This window comes from Engystomops pustulosus, chromosome 4, assembly GCF_040894005.1.
Source record: "Engystomops pustulosus chromosome 4, aEngPut4.maternal, whole genome shotgun sequence".
Taxonomy (NCBI): domain Eukaryota; kingdom Metazoa; phylum Chordata; class Amphibia; order Anura; family Leptodactylidae; genus Engystomops; species Engystomops pustulosus.
Genome location: NC_092414.1, coordinates 185,233,187 through 185,257,449, shown reverse-complemented (window position 1 = coordinate 185,257,449; position 24,263 = coordinate 185,233,187). Strand labels below are relative to the sequence as shown.

At 42.6% G+C, this 24,263-nt stretch overlaps 1 protein-coding gene across 12 annotated transcripts in view; it reads right to left on the bottom strand.

Annotated features, from left to right (window-relative positions):
* AAK1 (AP2 associated kinase 1) overlaps positions 1 to 24,263 on the bottom strand; it is a 72,648-nt gene that overhangs the window by 28,417 nt on the left and 19,968 nt on the right. For all 12 annotated transcript variants that reach the window (XM_072148860.1, XM_072148864.1, XM_072148865.1 and 9 more), the window contains exons 2-7: positions 22,560 to 22,678; positions 19,733 to 19,841; positions 18,551 to 18,693; positions 6,970 to 7,091; positions 6,661 to 6,742; positions 5,058 to 5,190 (exon numbers count right to left, since the gene is read on the bottom strand). In XM_072148860.1, the coding sequence (XP_072004961.1) occupies positions 5,058 to 5,190; positions 6,661 to 6,742; positions 6,970 to 7,091; positions 18,551 to 18,693; positions 19,733 to 19,841; positions 22,560 to 22,678 (708 nt within the window). The remainder of the gene's footprint in view (positions 1 to 5,057; positions 5,191 to 6,660; positions 6,743 to 6,969; positions 7,092 to 18,550; positions 18,694 to 19,732; positions 19,842 to 22,559; positions 22,679 to 24,263) is intronic.

Sequence of the window (24,263 nt, the reverse complement as noted above, 5' to 3'; positions counted from 1 at the left end):
ACAAACTTTTAGGGATTTATTGGACCTACTTGAGGAAGCATCTAATGACTCAGGCAAGAGAAAGTTCACCACACGTACCCCGTCACAAAGCACTCCTAGCTTCAGACTGTTCCCTGCACTGAACATTTTCTATGAACTTACTCTGCGTGACATTAAGACATTACAAATTGACAATAACAAAGGAGAAAATCTTTCCCCGACAGAACGCTCTGCTCTTGCAAATTTGAAGAAACAAAAAGGGTTTTTGATCAAGGAGGCGGATAAAGGGGGCAATATTGTAATTTGGCCGGTTGAGCTCTACCTGGAGGAAGCACGAAGGCAACTCAGTAACCCGAACTTCTATACCACCTTACCTTCGGACCCCACCCAAATTTTCAAAGATAAAATAGATCGACTCCTAACAGCGGCATTTCGGGTAGGTATCATTAACAAGGGTGAGCGAAAATTTCTTACAACTGAAAAACCTATAATCCCCACCTTTTATATGCTTCCCAAAGTCCATAAATCTTTGGAGAAGCCACCGGGACGACCCATTGTCTCAGGTATAGGTGGCCTCAATGAGAAGCTATGTTCCTACCTCGACTTTTACCTGCAACCCTTGGTTTTTAGGTTGGAATCTTGCGTCCGTGACACAACACATCTGATCCAGCAATTGGAAAACTTTAGATCTTCTACGCCTACTCTACTTGTCATATTGGATGTGGAAGCTTTATATACCATCATAGACCACAAGGTAGGTCTTGAAGCAGTAACTTTCTTTCTTGATAAACAGTGGTCTTCGGACAGAAGGCATGATTCCTTTTTGCTGGATCTTCTGTATCTGGTGTTACACCAGAATTACTTTATCTTTGACCGGACGTATTTCAAACAAACATCAGGCATGGCCATGGGGGCAAAATGTGCCCCTTCCTATGCCAATTTATTTTTAGGATGGTGGGAGGAGAATGTCGTCTACCGCCTGGACGCCTACAAGACCAAGGTGTCGGGCTGGTTTCGATACATTGACGACATTCTCCTCCTTTGGACCGGCTCCTCAGAGGATTGTGTTGGATTTATATCAGAATTAAACAACAACCCCTGGAACATCAAGTTAACGTCCACCCTATCCACAACGACAGTCGACTTCTTAGATATCTCCATTTCCTATAACCATCCGACTCTGACTACCTCCCTCTTTCGCAAACAAACTGCGACTATCAACTTGTTGCATTTTTCTAGCTTCCATCCTCGACACCTCAAGAACGGAATCCCCACGGGACAATTTCTTAGACTCAAGCGAAACTGCAGCGACCAATCAGATTTTAGGAGGCACGCACGGGAGTTGACCCACAGATTCCAAGAACGCAGATATCCTCGGAAAATAATCTCCGGAGCCTTTACCAGAGCTAAATTGAGTGAGCGAAAGGACCTCCTTCAAACCAAGTCTCGGACAATGGACTCTAGACCAAGGTTAGTCACTACATTCAACAATCAATGGGGTGACCTGTATGACATCCTGAACAAAAACTGGGGGATTTTAAAAAGTGACGTGAGATTGGCCCCATTCCTCACGGACAAACCGTTACTTACGGCTCGACGTGCTCGCAACTTGAGGGACACTCTCACAAACAGTCATTTCCAGCGCCCCACTACCACATTGGGGAGGGGAGTCCGTTTCACAGGATCATCTCCATGCGGGGGCTGCTCGATATGTCCACACATAATACAAACCTCTGTATTTCAGGACCCCACGCATCATGGAAACTTTAAAATTCGGGATTACATACATTGTAAAACCAAGGGAGTGGTCTATGTACTACTCTGTCCCTGTCCAAAACTCTATGTGGGTCAAACCACACAAGAATTGCGTAGGAGATGCCAACAACATCTGTCCACCATCAATACAGCGGCTTCCGATCTACAAAAAGGAAAGACCCTCACTTCAGTAGCGGCCCATTTTCTCCATTTTCATAGATGTCGAACACAGGATCTGCGTGTCTTGGGTCTTGAAAAAATCTCACAAAATGTTCGAGGTGGAAGCCTAGTGCCACAACTTCTCCGAAGCGAATCAAGATGGATCTATATCTTGGATACTGTTGCTCCACAAGGCCTGAACGAAGAACTACTGTTTACAGGTCATTATAAAAAATAGTTGGAACACCAATCCATTTTTTATATGCCTTTTTTATCACCTTATTTCTATCTTGTTTGGTTATCCCTTCTTCTATCAGTTGGACACAGCATTCCTTATTTCTTCACCTTTTTGGTGTATTTCACTCAGCTATTTCTAGCTCTTTATCCAGTCTCTCACTGGTTTTGTCACTGTCCTGGACCCCTTAAAGTCTAGTTTGTATTTGGGCCCCCTAATACTTTCACTTGCATTGTATCACTAATTTGCGTTTTGCCTTTTTTTTTTTTTTCTTTTTTATATAGGTGTGAACCTTCTTTCACAGCACGCATGATGAGATCACTTTTATCTGCCTAACTCTCAGATTCACAGTCTGCTGCTCTAATAGAGGGACCATAACCAATACTCTTTCAAGATATGCTATCGATGCACCCACAGGTGCTATTGGATCCGATCCCTTCGCTCTAATCAATGTCTGTATACTCCCACAAGTTGGACTCCTATTCTTCTTTAGCCCTTATATCAATGTACTGCTGCATATAACAGTCTGTTATGCATCATTCCTGCCCGCTACCATCTCTTGCTGCCTAATATTCATCCATTTGGTGACCTTGATATATAATAAGGATAAAAATTGATAATTGTGTACTATATTACTAGCTGATAATTGTTGAATATTTTTCCACTCTCCTTCTCCCCCTCACCCCACCCTGTGGTGGATGTCCTTGCCATACCGCCCCCTACCAGGATAGCGTCCCGAGACTAGTGATACTTACCTTTAGGTCCTGCTACTGCCCACACTACAGTTCTTGTACTAGATTACTTACTTTCTATATACTGTGTAGCGCTGCTTGGTTTGTCCTTAGTGACTTGCATCATATATTCATGTATATATATCTAAGGACTGTATGGATAGCGGTACACTTTATACACGATGCTACTTCGATGATTCTCAGATAATGTATTTCCAGCGCGCACTATTTGGACGCAGTTATCTACAACGACAGGTCTAATCGGCGACATGTCGCAATTCCAATCTGTACCTTAATTAATGGACAGACATCCAATACTGGGTTCTTTTACACCATTTTAATTGTATATATAGATACCTGCAAAGATTAGTCCAATAGGCGATACGCCGCATTTGCAGTCTGCACTCTACTTAATAGATAGATATCGATAATTGTGTTCTTACGTATGCCAATTTTTGCCTTTTTTGCATCATTCATATTTGTATTTGCGCCGCATTACATGTATACGAATCTTGCGCCGTACCATATGTATATGCACTGTGCGCCGTTTCATTTTTACATTTCCTTATTTTCTGTTTGTATTATGCGCCGCTTCAATTAACTTTCGCATTTATAAATTGACACATGCTCAATTTTTTTAATTTTTTTTAATTTATTTATTTTTTTGTTTACATTTTTTGTTTACATTTTTTGTTTACATTTTTTTTCTTTTTTTCTGCTACCTCTATACCATAGATTGCATGTATTCATAATTTGATATTGCGGACATTGTGTCGCCCGGTTGATTGCCAGAGCTCTGTGCGCCGCCGCAATTGACACATATCTGGATCTCTCGCCGTCATCTTTGTACTCCAGATTATACATACAGTTTGGCATTATATGCATTACGCTGCCTTGGTATCTTCTAGACAGCGCAAGTGTTAGACTTTGCTACTATCATGCGTCTATGCGTCTATAGTTCATTTATATACACACTCTGTTCGATTGTTACATCTCCATCTGAGTCATATCTGCCACAGTGATGGCTTGCATATACCTTACCGTCTTTTCCTTTTTTCTGTTGTACGGATCGGATCTTAAAACTTAGCACGGGGTCTGTCCCCGTTGCTTGGCAACACATGCATACTTGATCTCCGACCTCCTTGACCCGGAAGTAGTTTATGCCGCACTGCTAAGGCTTGGAACCTGGCTCACACATCAGATTAACTTAACAAACTTACAAATCGGCAGGGGAATCCCTCTGATACAGTACCTTTTTAGACTCACCATGAACTATGAATCATACTTTGATGTGTTCTAACACTAAAAGGGGCGGTATGGTAGGACATCCATACACCGCTGGGGGGCGGGACTGGATGATTTAAATAGCTGGGTTGATTTCCCTTTCCTTATCCCCTGAGGAAGCCCGCCAGACGGGCGATACGCGTGGGGCGTTTGTGGTCTCTCCTCTTCATGCTCTACATTAGGTAATATAATGTGATGTACTGCTTTATTATATCTACTTGAATTGTGTATCTACACCACTAGCTGCTATTTTCTGCACGCAGCACTTTATCTATGTTTTGTTTCGTTTTTTGATCTCATAATATGTAAACACCTTGCATTGAGACTATGGGGCAGATTTATCAAGCTGTCTGAAAGTCAGAATATTTCCAATTGCCCATGGCAACCAATCACAGCTCCCCTTTAAAATATTCATGAGCACTGGTGAAATGAAAGCTGAGCTGTGATTGGTTGCCACGGGCAACTGGAAATATTCTGACTTTCAGACTGCTTGATAAATCTGCCCCACTGTCTCTACTTGTCTTGTACACCACACAGCACACAGTCCAAGAACCTTTGTATGTTTTAAGCCTAGGCACTTTGCACCTTATTATTACATGTGATTTTGTGCATATTTTTACACCTTTATATTTAGCAGCTTTGCTATCCATTGTTGGTTGCACATATATGAAATATTTCTCTGAGGAGAGACCATTGTGTTCTTTTTCCCATATTTTGGGTTTTTAAATGTTTTTATCTTTGTATATTGATGAAATAATAAAATTTATCTTGTTTGCACATCCGCTTTCCCTCTCTTTTCTAAAGTTCCCTCGGATTGATGTGATACTGCCAGACGTCTCCCTCCCTCGCTGGCCTACACATAGGTGGCTCCCACAACAATAAAAGAATGAATAACATCTTTGTCTCGTACTTACGGATGAGGCAGTGCATGTCATGGGAGTATCGGGAGTTGTCCGGAATGGTGAAATTCCCATCACAGATGGAGACTTGACTCTCCCCAAAGGGCAGCGTGAAGAAACACAGCTTGTAGAGCAGACATCCCAGGGCCTGTCAGCCGAGATCACAAGCATTAGTTACCATTACTTACACAGGTTGTCACTATACACATCATTCCCTGCTTGCCAACTGAGCTCACAATCTAATTCAACTCATCCCAGGGAAACAGACGAGGACATATTTAAATAATATATATCTGGAAATCCACTGCTGCTGTAGCATGAAGGTCCATGTGGTCCCCTGACCAATGATTTGACATGCTATAGCAGCATGTGACCGCTTCAGCCAATCACAGAGAAGCAGGGTGACATCTGTGTGCACCGTGCAGTGGTCACATGACTACACCACCACATTGGGGCAGTGTAAATAAACATGATGGAAGGCCTGTAGCACATTGGGGCAGATTTACTTACCCGGTCCATTCGCAATCCAGCGGTCGGTTCTCTGCGGAGTTCGTCGGGGTGCACTGAAGTTCACCGTCCTACGCTGGGTGCAGGTAAGTACGTGTCAAGCGACACTTTTTTTTTTTTTTTAAATGCTGAGGTTTTTCCGAATCCATCAGGTTTTCTTACAGCCACGCTCCCCGATTTCCATCGCGTGCATGCCGCCGTCGATGCACCACAATCCGATCGCATGCGGCAAAATCCCGGGGCAATTCAGTGACAATTGGCGCAAATCGGAAATTTTCGGATAACCCGTTGGAAAAATGCGATTCGGGATCTTAGTAAATGACCCCCATTGTCTGATGAAGCTTCAAGTTGTTGCTATAGGTTTTTCAAAAATTCAATCTCTTTAATATATTTAGTTAATGGTTACCCCTGATTGGTCTGTTATAGTATATAGTATAGTATGTATATATAGTAAGTATATAGTTATTGTAGGGTCATAGTATGTACATGAAAAGTGAGGAATGAACAAGTTCAAAGGTAGCAGAGAAGGTTATAGGATTGGGACAGCTTTTTTATCGACAAACTTTGAGCAAACGTATCACCTGGAAGAGTCTACGCAGGGACTGGCACTATTGGGGAATTGTTATGTAAGCACGTTGCAGTGTAGATTTAGAATAAATCCATTTTTTTTTTCAGGAAAAATCAATGAATTGTGACAGAGAAGGCTTTAGATAAAAGTCTGTGTGCAGCAGTGTCATTGAAAAGTCAGAGGGTCCTGTGGAGGACTGAGTCATAAGGACATTTTCTCCATATATCGAACAGCAATTTAGGCCCGGAACATAGAAACTGCTCTACGTTCTCAAAATAGAAGGAAAAAAAAAAAATCAATGGCCATCACATTGTGACATTAAAATAACGCTCGACTTAAACCACAAGAAAGACTGGTACAATACATACTGAGGTCTGCAGCGGAGCATGGGAGGAGGATGTAGGTCCGGGTTTTAGTAGTCTCACGGCTACTAAACAATCCACAATGACTGACTGCTGGTGAAAACAACCCCCCTGGGTAGCCAGTACTAGCCTAAGTCTTCTCTAGTCTAACTTGTAAAAGTCGATGATGGAAAATACCCACCCAGATGTCGGCCTTGGCGGTGATGACTTTGCCACTGTAGAGGTTTACCATCTCAGGTGCCCGATAAGAAAGCGTGGTGTACCTGGAACAAAGAAACTGGTTCAGTTCTATTGACCCAAAGACATTGTAATGTACAATGCCACCAGCTGTGCATGGCAGATACATAATAAAGCTAAAGTATAAAGTCTTTGTAAAGAAAGGTTCTCCTGGAGGACAGCAGTGGTCACCTTGCACGGTAAAGTTGGCTACTCTCACCCGTCTGTCTAATAGTTGTACACGGTGACCCGTTTCAGTCGTGTTCCGACTTACTTTTTGATCTCATCCTCCACCGCTGCGACGCCTTCAGTCTGTGGATTCTGACATTTATTTGTTGCACTCCCAAAGTCACACAACACGTAGTGTCCACGGTCATGTAGTAGTATATTCTCCACCTGAAAAATACACACCAAAAACAACATTTAAAAAAAAAAAACAAAAAAAACCAAATATTTGGATTTTTACATATCTTGTCCTACGTAAAATGCAATAAAAAGTGATTAACCCCCCTATCTCTATGAAGATGGTACCGTTGTAAAGAACAAAATGTCCTGCAAAAAACAAACTCTCAACCAGCTCTATAGACCAAAAATGAAGATGGACTTGGAAAATGGCATAAATATAGATTTTTTTTCTACATTCGGTTTTATTCTACAAAACAAGTAAAATGTAAGCAATAGTATAGAAAGGTAGTATCAGCCTAATGATACTGACCCATAGAATAAAGATAATGGGGGTCATTTACTAAGGGCCCGATTCGCGTTTTCCCGACGCGTTACCCGAATAGTTCCGATTTGCGCCGATTGTACCTGAATTGCCCCGGGATTTTGGCGCACGCGATCGCATTGTGGCGCATCGGCGCCGGCATGCGCGCGACAGAAATCGGGGGGGCGTGGCCGAACGAAAACCCGACATATTCGGAAAAACCGCCGCATTTAAAAACGGAAAATGTGTCACTCGGGACGCGCTTACCTTCACTCAGCCGACCTCGGTGAATTCCGGTGCGTTCAGATGCTTTTCAGCGCAGCAGCGCCACCTGGTGGACGGCGGAGGAACTACCTTAGTGAATCCCGGCCGGACCCGAATCCAGCGCAGAGAACACGCCGCTGGATCGCGAACGGACCGGGTAAGTAAATCTGCCCCAATATGTTACTTAGGGTACATAAAAACTATAAGTAATAAATCAACTACAGAATTTAGTTTTTTTTCTACAACCCCTACACTAAAAAAAAAAAAAAAAAAGGTAATAAAGTTTCAGCAATAGGGCATAGACACCCCAAAATAATATAAATGAAAAATGCATATAATCCCACAAAAATAAGCCCTCACATGGCAACAATAACGGAAAATATTTTATAGCTCAAAAGAGTGAGTTAATGAATCCACTAAAAATCACTAAATTCTATAGGGCAAAGATAGTTAATGCATAGCGCCCCCTTCCCTTCTGTGCCTCACAATGCACCCATGAAACAAGTAACATCCACATGTGGGGTGTCTCCGTCCTCGGGATAAATTGCATAATAAATTTTAAGATGGGTTTTTGTATTTTTATGTTTTGTGACTGTGTAAATTTTAAAGCTAAATGGCAAAAATCTGACCGTTCTAAATTTCACCTCCAGGACTTGTAAACTTGTGCTCCGCAGTTGCCACTTGACATGGCAGACTTTTTGTGGGTTTTCTATAAAATCACAGCAAAGTCACACGTTTTACTGCAACCAACACAAAATTTTGATAACGTTGCATGGTTTTGCCAAAATTTACAGTTAAATCACAGGCAAAGCCAATGTGACACCAGTCATTTTCCTTTTAGATATTGATGATCAGGGGTCAACCATCGACCAGAATCCGGAGAGGAGCTGTACTTCCGTCTCCATTCTCTTTGAGTTTACAGCAGCCCAAAGAACTTCAGATGAACGGTTATACACAGCGGGGGTCATTTACTAAGGGCCCGATTCGCGTTTTCCAGACGTGTTACCCGAATATTTCCGATTTGCGCCGATTTCCCCTGCATTGCCCCGGGATTTTGGCGCAAGCGATCGGATGCTGGCATGCATGCGACGGAAATCGGTGGGCGTGGCCGAACGGAAATCCGACGGATTCGGAAAAACCGCCGCATTTTTTAAAAAAAAATGTGTCGCGGAGCTTGCACTTACATTCACTAGCAATAGGCTGGTGTACCTGAGTGCATTCCGATGCTCTTCAGCGCAGCAGCGCCACCTGGTGGACGTCGGAGGAACTGCCTTAATGAATCCCGGTCGGACCCGAATCCACCGCAGAGAACGCGCCGCAGGATCGCGAATGGACCGGGTAAGTAAATCTGCCCCAGTGTTGCGCTTCAAAAATACAACATACATTAGTGAATGTGTCATATATTGGAGAATGAGAGTCGCAACACCCTTTTGTTTCAAGATCTTTGCTGAAGATCTTTGCTTGGACAACAGCGGTCATGGCCAAAGTCTCTGTGTAGTCCTAGCCCCTCTCCATGTACCACTTTTCATTAGTAAAAAAATAACTTTTATACCCCTCTACACGGATCAGACAATAAAGGGTCAGAGCAGATGAAAACAGACATTTCATGCATTCCACCATAATAGAAACAGCAGCCACCAATGTCATTCACAGTATCCAATCCTAAAATTAAAAGTGTGACAGAGCACACGACACCGCCTGACCGATATACAGAAATAGGCGATAACCAAGACAGGTCCTTCACACTACACTTATATAACGTTCCTCCCAGCAACTCAATCGTCTACAAAATGAGTCCCTCTAGATATTGTTCTTCTGCAGATTGTGCCCCTCTAGATATTGAAGAAGGTGCCCAAGTCCCCCTGTAATACAGAAGTAAGCTACTAACAAGGCAGGGTATAGTCTAAGATATTTAGGATACATCTACACAGCATGTCATTTGTTATTGGTGGATTTGGTGCAGAATTAGACAATTTTCTTTATTATTTATACATTTGCGGTCCCCTACTTAAGGACAGCCAACTTACAGACAACCCATAGTTACAGACAGACCCCTCTGCCCACTGTTACCTCTGGTGAAGTCTCTGGATGTTACTATAGTCCCAGGCTGCAATGATCAGCTGTAAGGTGTCTGTAATGAAGCTTTATTGATAATCCTTGGTCCCATTACAGCAATAAATGTTTTAACTCCAATTGTCACTGGGGCCAAAATTTTTTGTGTCTGGATCTACAATTATAAAATATATACAGTTCCCACTTACATACAAATTCAACTTAAGAACAAACCTCCGGACCCTATCTTGTATGTAACCCGGGGACTGCCTGTATATTATTTGATATCAAGAGAACTTGGAGCCAAGTAGAGATCTACAAGGAGAATATCCATAGCACGTGAGCGGATGTATTTATTGTCCAGGTTATGTTACAACCAATACATGTAAATTATGTAAACCCATACAAAACAGGATAAATTTGGTCCTGACCAATGATGGAACATATCGAGGAAACTGATTCTTTGTGGACATCTTCAAGGATGAGGACATCCACCATGTACTTGACAAAGATCTTCTCTGCGAGATAGAATTGCTTTATACAGAAATAAATAGGAATTTAAAAAAGAACATTTCTTTAAATAATAAAAAAAAAAAGTGTACACTAAATAATTGGATCCAACTATTCATTAATTAAGACGTGAAAAACGTTCCAAGAACTGGCAGTACTACAGGCAGAAGGCAAAAGTTATGAGAGCAGGGAGGGTGTGCAGAGTATTACTAGTTACACTGGTGGAGATAATGTGCAACCAACATGGCGGAGCAATCAGATAGTTATCCATAGGATAGGGCAGTGGTGGCGAACCTATGGCACTGGTGCCAGAGGTGGCACTCCGAGCTCTCCATATGGGCACCCGTGCCATCACCCCACCGCAGAAATCAGCAGACAGGACTCACGGCCTCTTGCAGTCCCAGACATCCCAGGACCCTAGAAGAAAGCTACAATGATAATCCAAACTTCTTCTCCTTCTTTCTACTGTATTGGTGTCCTCAGGTGCCTATACAATTTAACCCTGTGCCAGAGCAGGGAGTAATAAGTTACTGCTTAAATTGTCATGTTGGCATTTTACGACATAAAAGTGGGTTTTGTTTGTAGTTTGGGCACTCAGTGTCTAAAAGGTTCGTCATCACTGGGATAGGGGATAAGTTATGACTTGGTAGAACCCCTTTATGTGTGCCTGGACAACTAATATGTTTTACATAACTTTATTACAGCTGAAACCACAGCACACACACATGCACACACAGGCTGGAGGGGGCGTGGCCACCAGCACCAGGAAGCACATCATTATACAGCCTCACATCATTATACAGGCTGTCAGTCAAGCACTGGGGGTGTGGCTGTGCCTCCCACTCATGAATAGAGTGGACAGCTTGAATATGCTAATGCTTCATTGGACATTTCACAGGTCATTTGCATACAGCTTTAGGACCTCATTGCTTAGGTTTACAGGCATGTAGAGGGACAATGAAGGGATAGAGGCAATGCTCTCTAATGGCAGTTTGTGAAAATATATTTAGTTTAGGGGGGTTATTTTGCCTGACGGGTTCTCTTTAATAGGTTGGACTTGATGGAATGACGTCTACTTCTAACAGTGCACCCTTAGCAGAGATTGATCAGTCTATGGCTGGTCATATGATGGTGTGCAGAGGCATCATGGGAATGAAAGCAAAGCAGACAGAGGAATCTGAGGGAATCTAAATATCGACAAGATGCTGCATTAAAGTGAGTGCAGTATGTATAGGAATGGTGCTATACAGCCAAATGTGGGGTGATATAAAGTTGTGTTTACTCTGGAGGACTTTTCGTGGGGTATATACAGCCATGTTTACTCCTATAACGACAGTATTATGGAGCGGTGCTTTTCATCTGCACTGAACACGCAGGAGAAGCCGTTTGTCTACATAAACACTTAGAATCCATTGACTTGCCTGGTTTGCCTTTATTTTACCTTCTTTCCGTTGAGCGTCTCCATCACTTGTACAATAACCAGGACTGACCCTGCTGTGTTCTCCCCAAGCTGCTTCCATTGAAGATAATTGCAGGCAGTTTACCTGCTCCTTTATCTATATTATAACCCCATTTAGCGCCTACCTGACACAATTACTGTGGATTTCCACAGCCTGGGTATTGACAAAGCCGCTAATACACCAATTGTACTATATGATAATTACTCTGCACCAAGTAATTAGGCGTTTAAATCGCTAAAAGTAACGTTCCCGGTAAGGACTCCTATTTTCTGACAACTTAAAAAACTGATTATGCATATATTGCAAATTACAATAAAAAAACCTTTTCATTAATATTACTTAATTATAAACCTATAAGCCTATTTGTCATCATATACAGAGCAGATTAGGTTATGCACCTACTCATTGGGGGATTAGATGTATTTGCTTACCACACATTAACGAAATATAGGAAACTTATGATTTCAGGAGTTCAGGTTTCTGGCGCCTGTGGTTATAGCTATAGCTGCTCAACTATCACCTTAAAACCTCTTAAGACTTCTTTTCATATTCCCCTAAAAATCTGTTCAACCTTCCTTATGGATACCATAACTGATTTAATGAGCCGTTCGCAGTTTCACCATAAAGAATCGGGGAGGATACCATGTGCTCTTTATGCTCCCGAGAGCCTCTACTTGTTCTCTTCCGAACCCCATCACCAGCTTCCTCCAGGGTGTCCACCTGACCTCAAGGTCCTATACAAAGGTCTTCTCCTTATACCTTCTCTAGGAGACCTGACACCTCTGTGAGCTTTTTTCCATCTTGCTAGCAAGACAAAGCTCAGCAGGGATTTAAAAATGAAAAACTAATGAGGGGGGAAGATGATAAAAGCCAAAGTAAGTGGAGAAGGAAGCACTTTTCTGTTATATGGTATACGACTTGCATTTACTTTTACGTAAATGCAACATCTATTTAAAAGTTTGTAAACATTTACAAGAACATTTACCAACAGGCTGAAGGATTGTATACCAAACAGACAAGTCTGAGGGGCTCTGGGCTCCATAGATGTTAATGGTTCCTGAAGCCCTTGAGGCTCATTTGCATAATTTTCTAAGTCTTTTTTTCTTAAAAGCAAGGGTATAAGAAGCTTAAAAAAGAGCAGATCCTGCCGGAGGGGGCACACACCAGTATGTACGTGCTCTTGGTTTATAATTCTTGATCCTGGTGGTAGATGTTCATTAAGCTGAAGTTTTTGTCTGGTCTCTAAGAAACTTTATTCAATCCTCTCTATGTATAACCCACTGCACCCTATTGTTTTTATTGCAGATAGGTCCATATAACTTACGGTAAATACTATATAGGCAGTTCCCGACTTAAGAACATCAGACTTACAGACGACCCCTGGTTAAAAAAGGAGCTCTCTGCCCACTGTGACCCCTGCTGATGCTTTCTGGATGTCGGTAATTTACTAGATGAAAGCTGAGAGTTCTCAGTTGTTGATACCTTTGATTGACATACTAAAAAATGATTATGAAAATTGAAAAGCTTTCAAGATTACTTCGGTCTCTTCATCAGGCACGGTACAAAGAATCTTTTAGCTTTTTAAAATGGTGATTTACATACCTTTAGACCTACAATCAGTGTCTGCATTGAAGCTATATTGTTCATCTTTGTTCCCTTGTCAACACAAATTTTTTAAACCCCAAAACAATGTGGCTGGGGGTTACACTTACTAAGTATACCTGTTCCAACTTACATACAAATTCAACTCAAGAACAAACCTATAGATCCTCTTGTAAGAAACCCGAAGACTGCCTGTCCATCTATGACAATATAACTCCATAAGACAATAATAGCCGGGATCCATTTAAAGAATCTTTCTTCACCGTTTTCTGTCAAACATAATCATTTTATGAACCGTATATATCACCCATGTTAATATGGTGTCAGAGAAAGTGTCAAATAGTGACAACAATAATCCATGGTTCCCTCCAGTGTCCTTCTCTGTGCACAGAGCTATTTTTGGGCTCCCCAGGCACCTGTAACTATTGATCTGTTTATGTCTATTTGGGGATGTGTCATCCACCTTTATCATTTCATTGCCAATGATAAGAACTTATTGACCAGGTGAGTAACCACAACTGCCTTAAAAAGTATGTATATGAGGGCAACCAAAGACGGATACAGGAAGCGGAATAAATCATTACATACAGAACTCGATTTTTAAAAAGTACATAAGAAAAACAAATAAATTATTTAGGTTTACACAGATCATCCATACTGCAGATTTTATTTTAATTATTTATTATATATTGATTGCAGTCATCTAGTAACAGGCCAATAGATTATAGGAACTGTTGATAGACGGTGGGTACGGAAAGTATTCAGACCCCTTTAAATTTTCATTTTTATGTTCATTAATGTACACTCCGCCCCCATATTGACAGAGAAAACAATGAAATGTAAATATTTTTGCTAATTGAACTGAACTATCACATGGTCAAAAATAGACCCTTTGATGTAACACTCCTATTTAACTCACATGCTGTCCATTTCCTTCTGATCCTCCATGAGGTGGTTCTACTTCTTCATTGGAGTCCAGCTTTGTTTAATTAAACTGATTGGACTTGATTAGGAAAAGCACACACCTGTCTATACAAGACCTCACAGCTCACTGTGTATGTCAGAGCACATGAGAATCATGAGGTCTAAGGAACTGTCCAAGGAGTCTACAAAAGAATCGCCTAAGAGCACAGTGGCCTCCATAATCTTTAAGTGGAAGAAGTTTGGGACAACCACAACTGTTCATCGACCTGACCATCCAACCAAACTAAGGAATCATAGGAGAAGAGCCTTGGTGTGAGAGGTAAAGAAGAACTCCAAGATCACTGTGGCTGAGCTGGAGAGATACAATAGGGAGATGGGAGAAAGTTCACTGCAGCCTCCACCAGTTGGGGCTTTATGTCAGAGTGTACCGACAGAAATATGAAAACAGCATACAGTGTACCAAAAACACATGAAAGACTCCAAGACTATGAGAAACAAGATTCTCTGGTCTGATGTGATGAAGATTGAACTGTTTGTTGTTAATTTGAAGTGGTATGTATGGAGAAAACCAGGCACTTATCACCTGCCAAATACAATCCCAACAGTGACACATGGTGGTGGCAGCATCATGCTTTGGGGGCAGGGACAGGACCAACCAAGTACAGAGATGTCCTGGGTGAAAACCTCTTCCAGAGAGCTCTGGAGCTCAGACTGGGCCGTAGGTTCCCCTTCCAACAAGACAGTGACCCTAAGCACACATCTAAAATAACAAAGCAGTGGCTTCAGAAGATCTCAGTGACCATTCCTGACTGGCCCGGCCAGAGCCCTGACCTAAACCTAATTGAGTATTTCTGGAGAGACTGAAAAATGGCCTCCACTAATATTCACCATCCAACCTGAGGGAACTGGAGAGGATCTGCAATGAAGAGGCAGAGGATCCCCAAATCCAGGGGTGAAAAACTTATTGCATCTTCCCAAGAAGACTCCTGGCTGTACTAGCTCCAAAGCTGCTTCTACTCAATAATGAGCAAATGGGCTGAATACTTTTGACCATGTGATACTTCAGTTTTTCTTGTTTGATAAATTAGCAAAAATATCTACATTTCTGGTTTACTTTCTGATTACTTTGCGTACCCACTTTAAGACTGAGATCACACCGATTCTACAGGTCCTCCGGCCTTGTCTACACATGGAACCCAAGTTTTGTTATCAATGATGTCACAGTATGCAAGGACCAATCTGAACAACATTCTTTGTAGAATGAAAAAACAATGTATCGATTCACAGACAGCCAAGTGCTTCTCCAAGGAATCAACCATTACAAAATCGTGTGGCAGAGAGTTCAAAGGTTTCACTGTGGCGAAACAATTCTTCTAGATTTCTCCTGTTCATATTTACAGGCATCAGTACAAAAAGATTATTAGAAAGATCCAATTACTAACTTCTCTCCTCTACAACCTTCAATCTAAATGCCTCAGTCGGTGCCAGTCACTGCACTGATTGGCAATCACCTTTTGGATACAATTTCAATGAATCCCCCCTTATCCACAAAGCACTGCACAATGCTGCACCTCCCTACCTCTCCTTCCTCACCTCTGTCAATCGTCTAACCTCCTGCATTTCTATCTTCCAGTGATCCAAGATTATTCTCTTCTCCTAAAAATTCCACTCAAGGTTCCAGGACTTCTCTCAAGCACCAATTCTCTGGAGTGCGCTACCCTGCACAATCATACTAATACCCAACATCCATAATTTCAAATGGGCTTAAGGAAAAGACTTCTATTTAGGCAGGTCTATAATATTCCCTAATTTTAAGTCTCCTTCCACACAAATGGTTATTACGCCTGAGCCAGGACTGCTGCTCACCATTCCCATCTTCATAGGGAGGTGTGCACTGTTTTCTGGCGATGGCACGATACAGTGACACATATATGCACAACGTGAATAAGGCACTTCTATGGCGGCTGTATGGTAGCTGCCATTCGTATGGCTAGTATTTGGCTGCCATATACAGTCATCTGAAAGGAGCCTTACTCACAATTTCTCTTTAAAAAGTAACATGGATGTCCCCTGAAGGACTTGTGCCCTCCTCCATGCTCTCTAGGAGCTCACTCACTGCTGCCCTGATTTTGGCAAGCAGTGGTGGGCGGGTGCTGAGGGAGGAGGTCACAAGTGCTTCCGAAGGTTAACCATGTTTGATTTTGATGGGGGATATATCCATTTATGAGTAGGGTTTAACGTGCTGATCTTTGGAGGTCCCAGTAGTGGGACTTCAACGGATAACAAGAATCATGGTCTGTTGCAGTCCTACTGAATACAGAAGGTGGTCACACATGCGCCCTTCTGCTGTATTCATTTGAAGCTATGACGCTGATGGAGATGGCCAAACACAACTCTGCTACATCCATCACTGCCATAAACAGTTAATGAAGCAGCTCCGCACATTCTTGACCTGCTGCTCCATTAATGTGGGGTAGAACGGATCCACGGTCTTGTGATCTTTAGGGATGTCAGCACTGTGACTCCCATAATCAGCTAAGTATCCCCATTCCTCTGCATAGGGGTAGGGATGTAGTGACTGCACAGCCCCTTTAAAGATTGCCATACACATCAGACAGAAGTAGGTGGGACAAGCTTCGTCGAAATTGAAATTTCGGAAGAATCTGCATAATTTTTTCTACACGTTCCTTTCCTGTGAAGCCACAGCAATAATGATATTACAATGCTGAATATGAGCTCATGTACACATTGTGCATTGCTGTATGGCATCAGTCATCAATACTTCTGGAAGAACTGTATATACATCGTTGGAATGTAAGATGACAGTAGCAGGAAGGTATGTAGGTCTCCACAATGTGATGCATGAATGCTAGAACATTTCTTCAGTGTTTATGTATTAGCTCTGGCGGATGCTTCCATCCACTACGTATTCATCACTTGTGCTACCCCGTCCCATACTGAGACAATAGGAAATGAGTCCTCGGCGTCACAAGTTGTGTCAGTATCACATTCCAGGAGAGCGGAAAGCTGATCCGAGCCTGTAGCACTTGCCAAGAGGAAAAGGATTAATGTATTAATCCCCCACAGATAGGACCTGTTAATCCCCTGCAGAGATGACAGCGTTCCAAGTATAGAAGCAGTAAATAAAGGGAATTAAGATGGTAAAAAATGACTAGTGGAAGATGAGGGAGTTTAGAAGACCCCGGCCGACAGATACCAAGTGCTAGTGCTGAAGGAACTTTTGCAATCCAAGCAATGGACATAGAATAGGCATAAAGACAAAATCTTACGGTAACATAAGGTGATGGCAAATCAAATCTAATGATGACAAAACCTTTGCAATCGGGGTTCTAGATCAGAAAACCTGCATCTAAGAGCCGAGTCCCCATCAATGAACCAACCTACCGCTGCTATGGAGAATAGGACCCCTGTTCTTGTGATCAATATGGGTCCCAGTGGTCTGACATTTACCAATTAGAGTGTTATGGGTAGGGGGATAACAATCCAACTTAGTAGACGAAAGCTAATTTTTACACTATCTTCCTTACCTCCGTTAAAAAAAGGAAAGAATTGAGGTTTAAAGGAATCAACTATCACAAGTAGATCTGATTGTAGATTCCTCCTCCCAGTCTCTCTCATAATCTGCAATGTAATAATCCTGGAACCTAACTTTTCACAAACTTTATTTTACTAATATGTAAACTAACTGCAGGGGCTACTGGGGCGTGTACCAGTCTTACCTCCCAGTGCACGGCCAGGCTAGTACACGCCCCAGTAGCCTCTGCAGTTCATTTACATATTAGTAAAATAAAGTTTTTAACAAGCTAGGTTCCAAGATTATTAAATGACAGATTACGGTAGAACAGAGCTTTGAACATATTAATTGAAAAACGAAGTAAATTTTATGTCATCCGTTATGCTCCGTTTAGGCAGGGATCAGTTATCCATGCGGTTTTTGGATGGAAAAAATGACGGAGGCTGTAGTACTTTTCTTTCGTTTGAAAAAACTGTATGGATGTCAAATACCTGCCTAACCGGAACATAATGGATTTGGGATTTTTAATCGATACGTTAAACCTCCATTCTTTACTTATTTTTATAGGAGGTAAGAACGGTAGTGTGAAATTAGCATTAGCTGTATTGAATCATGATGATAATCTGATGTCCCCATTGCTAATGACTTGGCGTGTTGGGAGTAAGTTATTCTCCTATGGCGGGGGAGTTGCAGCGTCAGAATATTTTCCAGTTCCTCTAGCTTCTTGGTATTTCTAGATTATCTTGCAGAGACACCCGGTAGGAGATGATGCTATTAGGCGCACAGTGTGGTATATGATTACCTTGAGGTCTCGGTGGATTATTGGAGTTTTACACTGATGAAGACGAGCCACCGCTTCACATGTGTCACAAAAGGTCTGCAACACCTCGGCCTCTGTAAATCCGGTCTGTAAACGTTGATTCATTAGATTCACCACTTGTCCCCCTGCAACGGAAAATAAAAGAACTAGATTTGTTTCTTACTTTTCCCTATCCATTCTACTCACTAGAAATTACCAGATGGCAAAAAACTGCAAAAGGCAAATTATGTCCGACTGGGCGATGAAGACCGCGGGATAATAGAGCAGAGGATAAAACCTGGCATCATGTGCTCACAGCATAAACAAGAAGCAAATGGAACAGATTATTTGTATAAAAGGGGCACAACACATTCCCAAAGAGTATGGGAGAGGAGAGTCTAATATACATCGTTACTTATTTAAAGGGATCCCATAATCCAAACGGAGGATGAGATGCATATTGGGGCTCGTTTACCAAGTGTCCGAACTCCGCGCTTTCATCGGGTTTTGCGATTATTTTCGTTTTGCCCCAAATTGCCCCGGGATTTTGGCGCACGCGATCGGATTTTGGCGCATCGGCGCCGGCTTTCATGCGACACAGATCGGGGGAGCAGGCAGTCAGGCGACCCGACTGATTCGGACTAAGCGCGGGATTTAACATTTAAATTGTGTCGCAAGACAATGTACTCACATGCACCAGGAAGAAGAAGGTGAACTCCGGCGGACCTGAGCAGGGAAGCGACACATGCAGGATATCGGGCGCACGAGTCCTTGATCGTCGGGGAACGCACAGCGGGGATCGCGACAGGACCCAATGTGCCCCAATAAATCGACTCCAGAAGAAACAGACTCCTAAATGTAGACAGCACTGATTCCACCTGGTTGGGTCTCCTCACTACTGGAAACTTTGCATATTTTCCCAGAATCCCCCTAGTGGGGCATCCGTGGCTCTACATAGGTGGAGAATACATGTTTTTGGATAATAACAAGACACCCCCATTATCTATGAAGGTTTTTTTCTCTGGCTGGTCATGTGATGTTGTGCTGAGGCATAAAGGGATTGATAACAAAACAAAAGAAAACAGGGGAATCTAAAGGAACTGCAAATTGTGGAGGTGGTAAGAGGCAGGCTTCTCTTTCCAGGAGTTCAATGAAAAAATATTAAAAACCTTCACTTAACCTTACCTCGACAAAAGTCCATGAGGATAAGAACTTCCCATACATCTCCGCTGCTTACAGAATTGATGCTGGAATCTATGTACCCGACTATGTTCTTGTGGCCCGAGAGATCCCTCTGCAAACAAAACAGAGCAGTGATGAGCAGTTCAATAAGAGGCTATAAAATACTGCATAAATACATTTTCTCACATGAATCCGAAACCAAATGCGGCTACAGACTCACCAAATCCTTGGTACTAGAACCTGCAGGTAGCATGTCATATAGCAGGAGGAGCTGAGCAGATTGGATATAGTGGTATATGTGCAGGTAGCATGTTATAGAGCAGTAGGAGCTGAGCAGATTGGATATATTGGTATATGTGCAGGTACCATGTTATAGAGCAGGAGGAGCTGAGCAGATTGGATATATTGGTATATGTGCAGGTAGCATGTTATAGAGCAGGAGGAGCTGAGCAGACTGGACATAGTGTCCTATCCCTTGAGGGGTAACATTAAAGGACACCTGTCATCAGGTCTGTGTCACTTGTCCTGTCACCTCTACCTGTTGGAGCAGCTCACAAGGATCCCATCACAGCCTTTATCTAGTTATTTCATACATTATTCATTGTAATATCATCTATTTTTTATCATGTAAATGAGGCTGGTCACATGGTCAGAGGCAGTGATGTCACCCCTGTTCCCCCTCCCCTCTCCTCCTCCTGCTCATGTCTATGTGTAATGTATAGTAAAGCATTGCTAGTGTGTGTGCTGCATCTGCTGACATGCTGCATCCTCCTAATATACAGGTGAGAGACACAGACATCAGCTACACATGAATCTGACATGTTCTGCTGTAACATGGCTGCCTAGACCTGCTGTATCTCTCCTATACACACACAGGCTGCAGGGGGCGCCAGCACCAGGAAGCACATCATTATACAGCCTCACATCATTATACAGGCTGTCAGTCATGCACTGGGGGCGTGGCTGTGCCTCCCACTCATGAATAAGGTGGACAGCTTGAATATGCTAATGCTTCATTGGACATTTCACAGGTCATTTGCATACAGCTTTAGGACCTCATTGCTTAGGTTTACAGGCATGTAGAGGGACAATGAAGGTATAGAGGCAATGCTCTCTAATGGCAGTTTATGAAAATATATTTAGTTTAGGGGGGTTATTTTGCATGACGGGTTCTCTTTAAGGATAACTTATTTTATTCAGTGAAATCTTTTAGCAATCTTCAGACTTTAGTGGGAGTAAGTGGTTAGTAGGATGTTCACAATCCTTAATCAGGGGGTCATAGTCCAAAAAACCTAACATGCTATTGTAATAATTTGATATTGCTGGTAGAGGAGGAACGTCAGGACTGGACACATCTCTCCCATGTGAGTTTCACATTGTAGCATTGATAAGCTGCAGACTTGTACAGGGAAGATGTGCAGCAGAATACAGTAGCCGGCAAGTGGATGAGATTTTACCAGCCTCCTGCACAGTCTACAGATTTGTTTGCTTTCGCACAGGAATTTAACAATGAATTAGAATATGTGATAAGACTGTGGTAAAACCTGTCTCTCCATCACCCATAGATAGGGATTCAATACTGTAAGAGCAGCAAGACTATGAAACTCTCTGCCGCAGGAGGATGTGATGGTTTAGACACTGAGCAAGCTCAAGCCAGGCCTCCTATCTTTTACCTCATCAGCCAGACGTTCCTGACCATAAAATGGCCGATGGTGGAGGGTCATGTGATCCCCAACTGTCCATGAGCAATTGCCCTTCTAGGACCTTATTGGAGGAAGACCTTATAGGTCTTGGCAGGGCGATTGCTCATGGTGAGATAGAGATCACATGAGGCCATTTTATGGTCAGGAATGTCTGGCTGATGAGGTAAAAGACAGGAGGCGTCACTTTACATATCAAGAAAGCAGAGCAGAACTTCTAATAGATGTATACTGGGAAATTACCCAATATCCTGCCCTTATTGTTTATATGCAAAACATGTCGTGCTTGTTGTAGATTGCATACACTTCACTTGAAACGCATATGCGATCGGGTCAAGCCCCTTCCCGCTATAGTTTAGACGTATGTAAATGCAGTATTAGGCCTCATTCACACGGCTGTGTGATCACCAGGACCGGATCCCGGGCGAGTACAGGGCCAAGAGGAGGAGGAGGGAGGGGTCAGCTCTCATCACCCCTCCTCCCTCCAATAGGCAGAAGAGTGGCTGAGCCGCATATTGGGCAATGTATAGAACAAGTCCTATACTTTACGGAGTGGCCGCCCGATACGGTCACAGTAACCAAAAGCCATTGAAATCTATGGGGGCCGTGTTCTGGATGCAAATCATGTAACCAGATCACGACCTCCAATGCGACCACATGAATGAGGCCTTAGGCTGCACCTGCAGAGCATCTCCTCTGTCAAACAGAGAGGACACTACAGCTTAAAAAGCAGTCCACTACCCCCACCATGGATCCACTACCCCCACCATGGATCCACCATGAAACATTCAATGAGGTGATAGGAGAGAGGTTGCTTATCAGAAAAAGTAGGTTGCACTATTGTATTATTCCCAGAATATCTTGGGGGTTATTTGTGTTTCTAAAAAAAACCAACAAAACAATATTAGTCATTGGATAACTTTATATTCACCAAAGTGCTAGACAGAGCCCCCCAGCAATATTCCAAGGCCATTAGGAAAAACAGGGACTGTCCTGTATATCTGAGAGCGGTGTAAAGGTCACTGTACTCCTGCAGCTTATTAATGTGATGCATTGCTATGCTCTGCGCTTTCTATACAGCACCAAAAGGTTAACACTATACAGTCACCCATTTCACATCACCCCCTTACCATGATCTGAATCTCTCTCTTGCAAACCTGAAGGTCATGGTCACTATTCACATACATGCGCTTCAGAGCACATTTCATCCCATTGCTGGTACGTACAAGGAAGACCAGGGCAAATCCACCTGTCCAAGAAAAAACAAAAAAAAAGATTAGAATCAACACTAGAAAATATATAAATCCTGTTCCATTCACATTACACGTTATTTACAGATGCAACAATTGTAAAGTTAATGTAAAGAAGCCATGTACACGAATTGGGTTGGACCAACAGAATATTGCAGGCCCATAGAAGTTTCCCTTATATTATGACTCATTAATAGGTCGCAAAGGTCCAATAAAATATACAGATGGTCCCCGATGTAAGGACACCCGACCTACAGACAAATTCAACTTAAGAACCTATCCTGTACGTAACCTGGGAACTTCCTGTACATCAATATAAAGGTCTATTCTAAACACAAACAAAGTTTGCCTATAGAGTATTCTGGTGGGACCAAGGTCCACATTCTGGGACTGAAGGTCAATAAATAGGAGATCAGTGTTGGTCTGACACTAGGGTATAAAAATACTTAATTTTTATTTGACTATCCTTATCTCAATGCTGTGTACACGACTTCGGATACACTGCTCACTACAAGAGAAAGAAGGAGCAGGAAAAAAGGCACAAAGAATCTGCATAAAGGAAATCTACAGTCAGGAATCTACCTACTAAGTAGATCCTGAAGGAAGATTCCCAGAATATCCCTCATACATCGCTAATTACCTTCAGAGGGTATACTCAATGTGGAGTCGCCCATGTGAGCTCTGAGGATACTTCTTGCTCTGAGTAACATCTGCAGAGCTGTCCCCTTGTGCATCTATCCTGCCAGCGTACTTCCCAAGCTCTTCCCAGTCTTGAGATTGCATTAACTAGTTCCATCTAGATTGCGTTTCAAGACCCCAATGCATACGGAAGGGGGAACCTCCCCGTCCTGCCCAGATTTCATTTTGAAACGTAATTCAGATGTAAATGAAGCCTTAGGGCAAACTCTTGACTACTCATAAGCAGGTAATATTGAGCCATAAATTGTAGTGCAAAGCAGTCAACCGTCAAAAATAGAAGGGCATGGAAGCATATTAATGCAAAAAAGTTAACAGGTCAGTACTTACACTGGGACGGTCCAATTGCTGCCTACATCGATCTTATGCTATTTCTACATTGCCCTCATACTAGCAATAGTACCGCCATATAATTACAGGTACAGTAAGTATGGACGCCATATTATGGAGACAAAACACAGCCGTGTGCTGTGTTATTATTGAAGCCATTCCCTAAAGCATCGCCCATAGGGACGCTCAAGCTGGAACCTCACTTAAAGAGCTCCAATAAATCCTCCAAAAGGGGTCAAAACCTATTACTCTTATTTACATCCAAGCATCGCCGTGCTCTTCCCTGGCCGGATCTTCAATGCAAACGAGATTGTGTGTAATGGTGGACAGCGGCCTCCTGGGGGCGCTGCATTTATTATGGGGCTGAGAACGATGGGGTCGGTTTCTATTCTGGAATGGATGCAGGAAGCGGTGAGGACATTGTTTAGGTTCTTTCTCCTCCTCCAGTTATTTTTATTCGCATAAAAATACATTTGTTCCAAGGTGTGGATGATCCGTAACAGGGAACAGATGGTCTCTGAGAGGGAAGGACGACTACATATCCCAGGAGCAGAACTG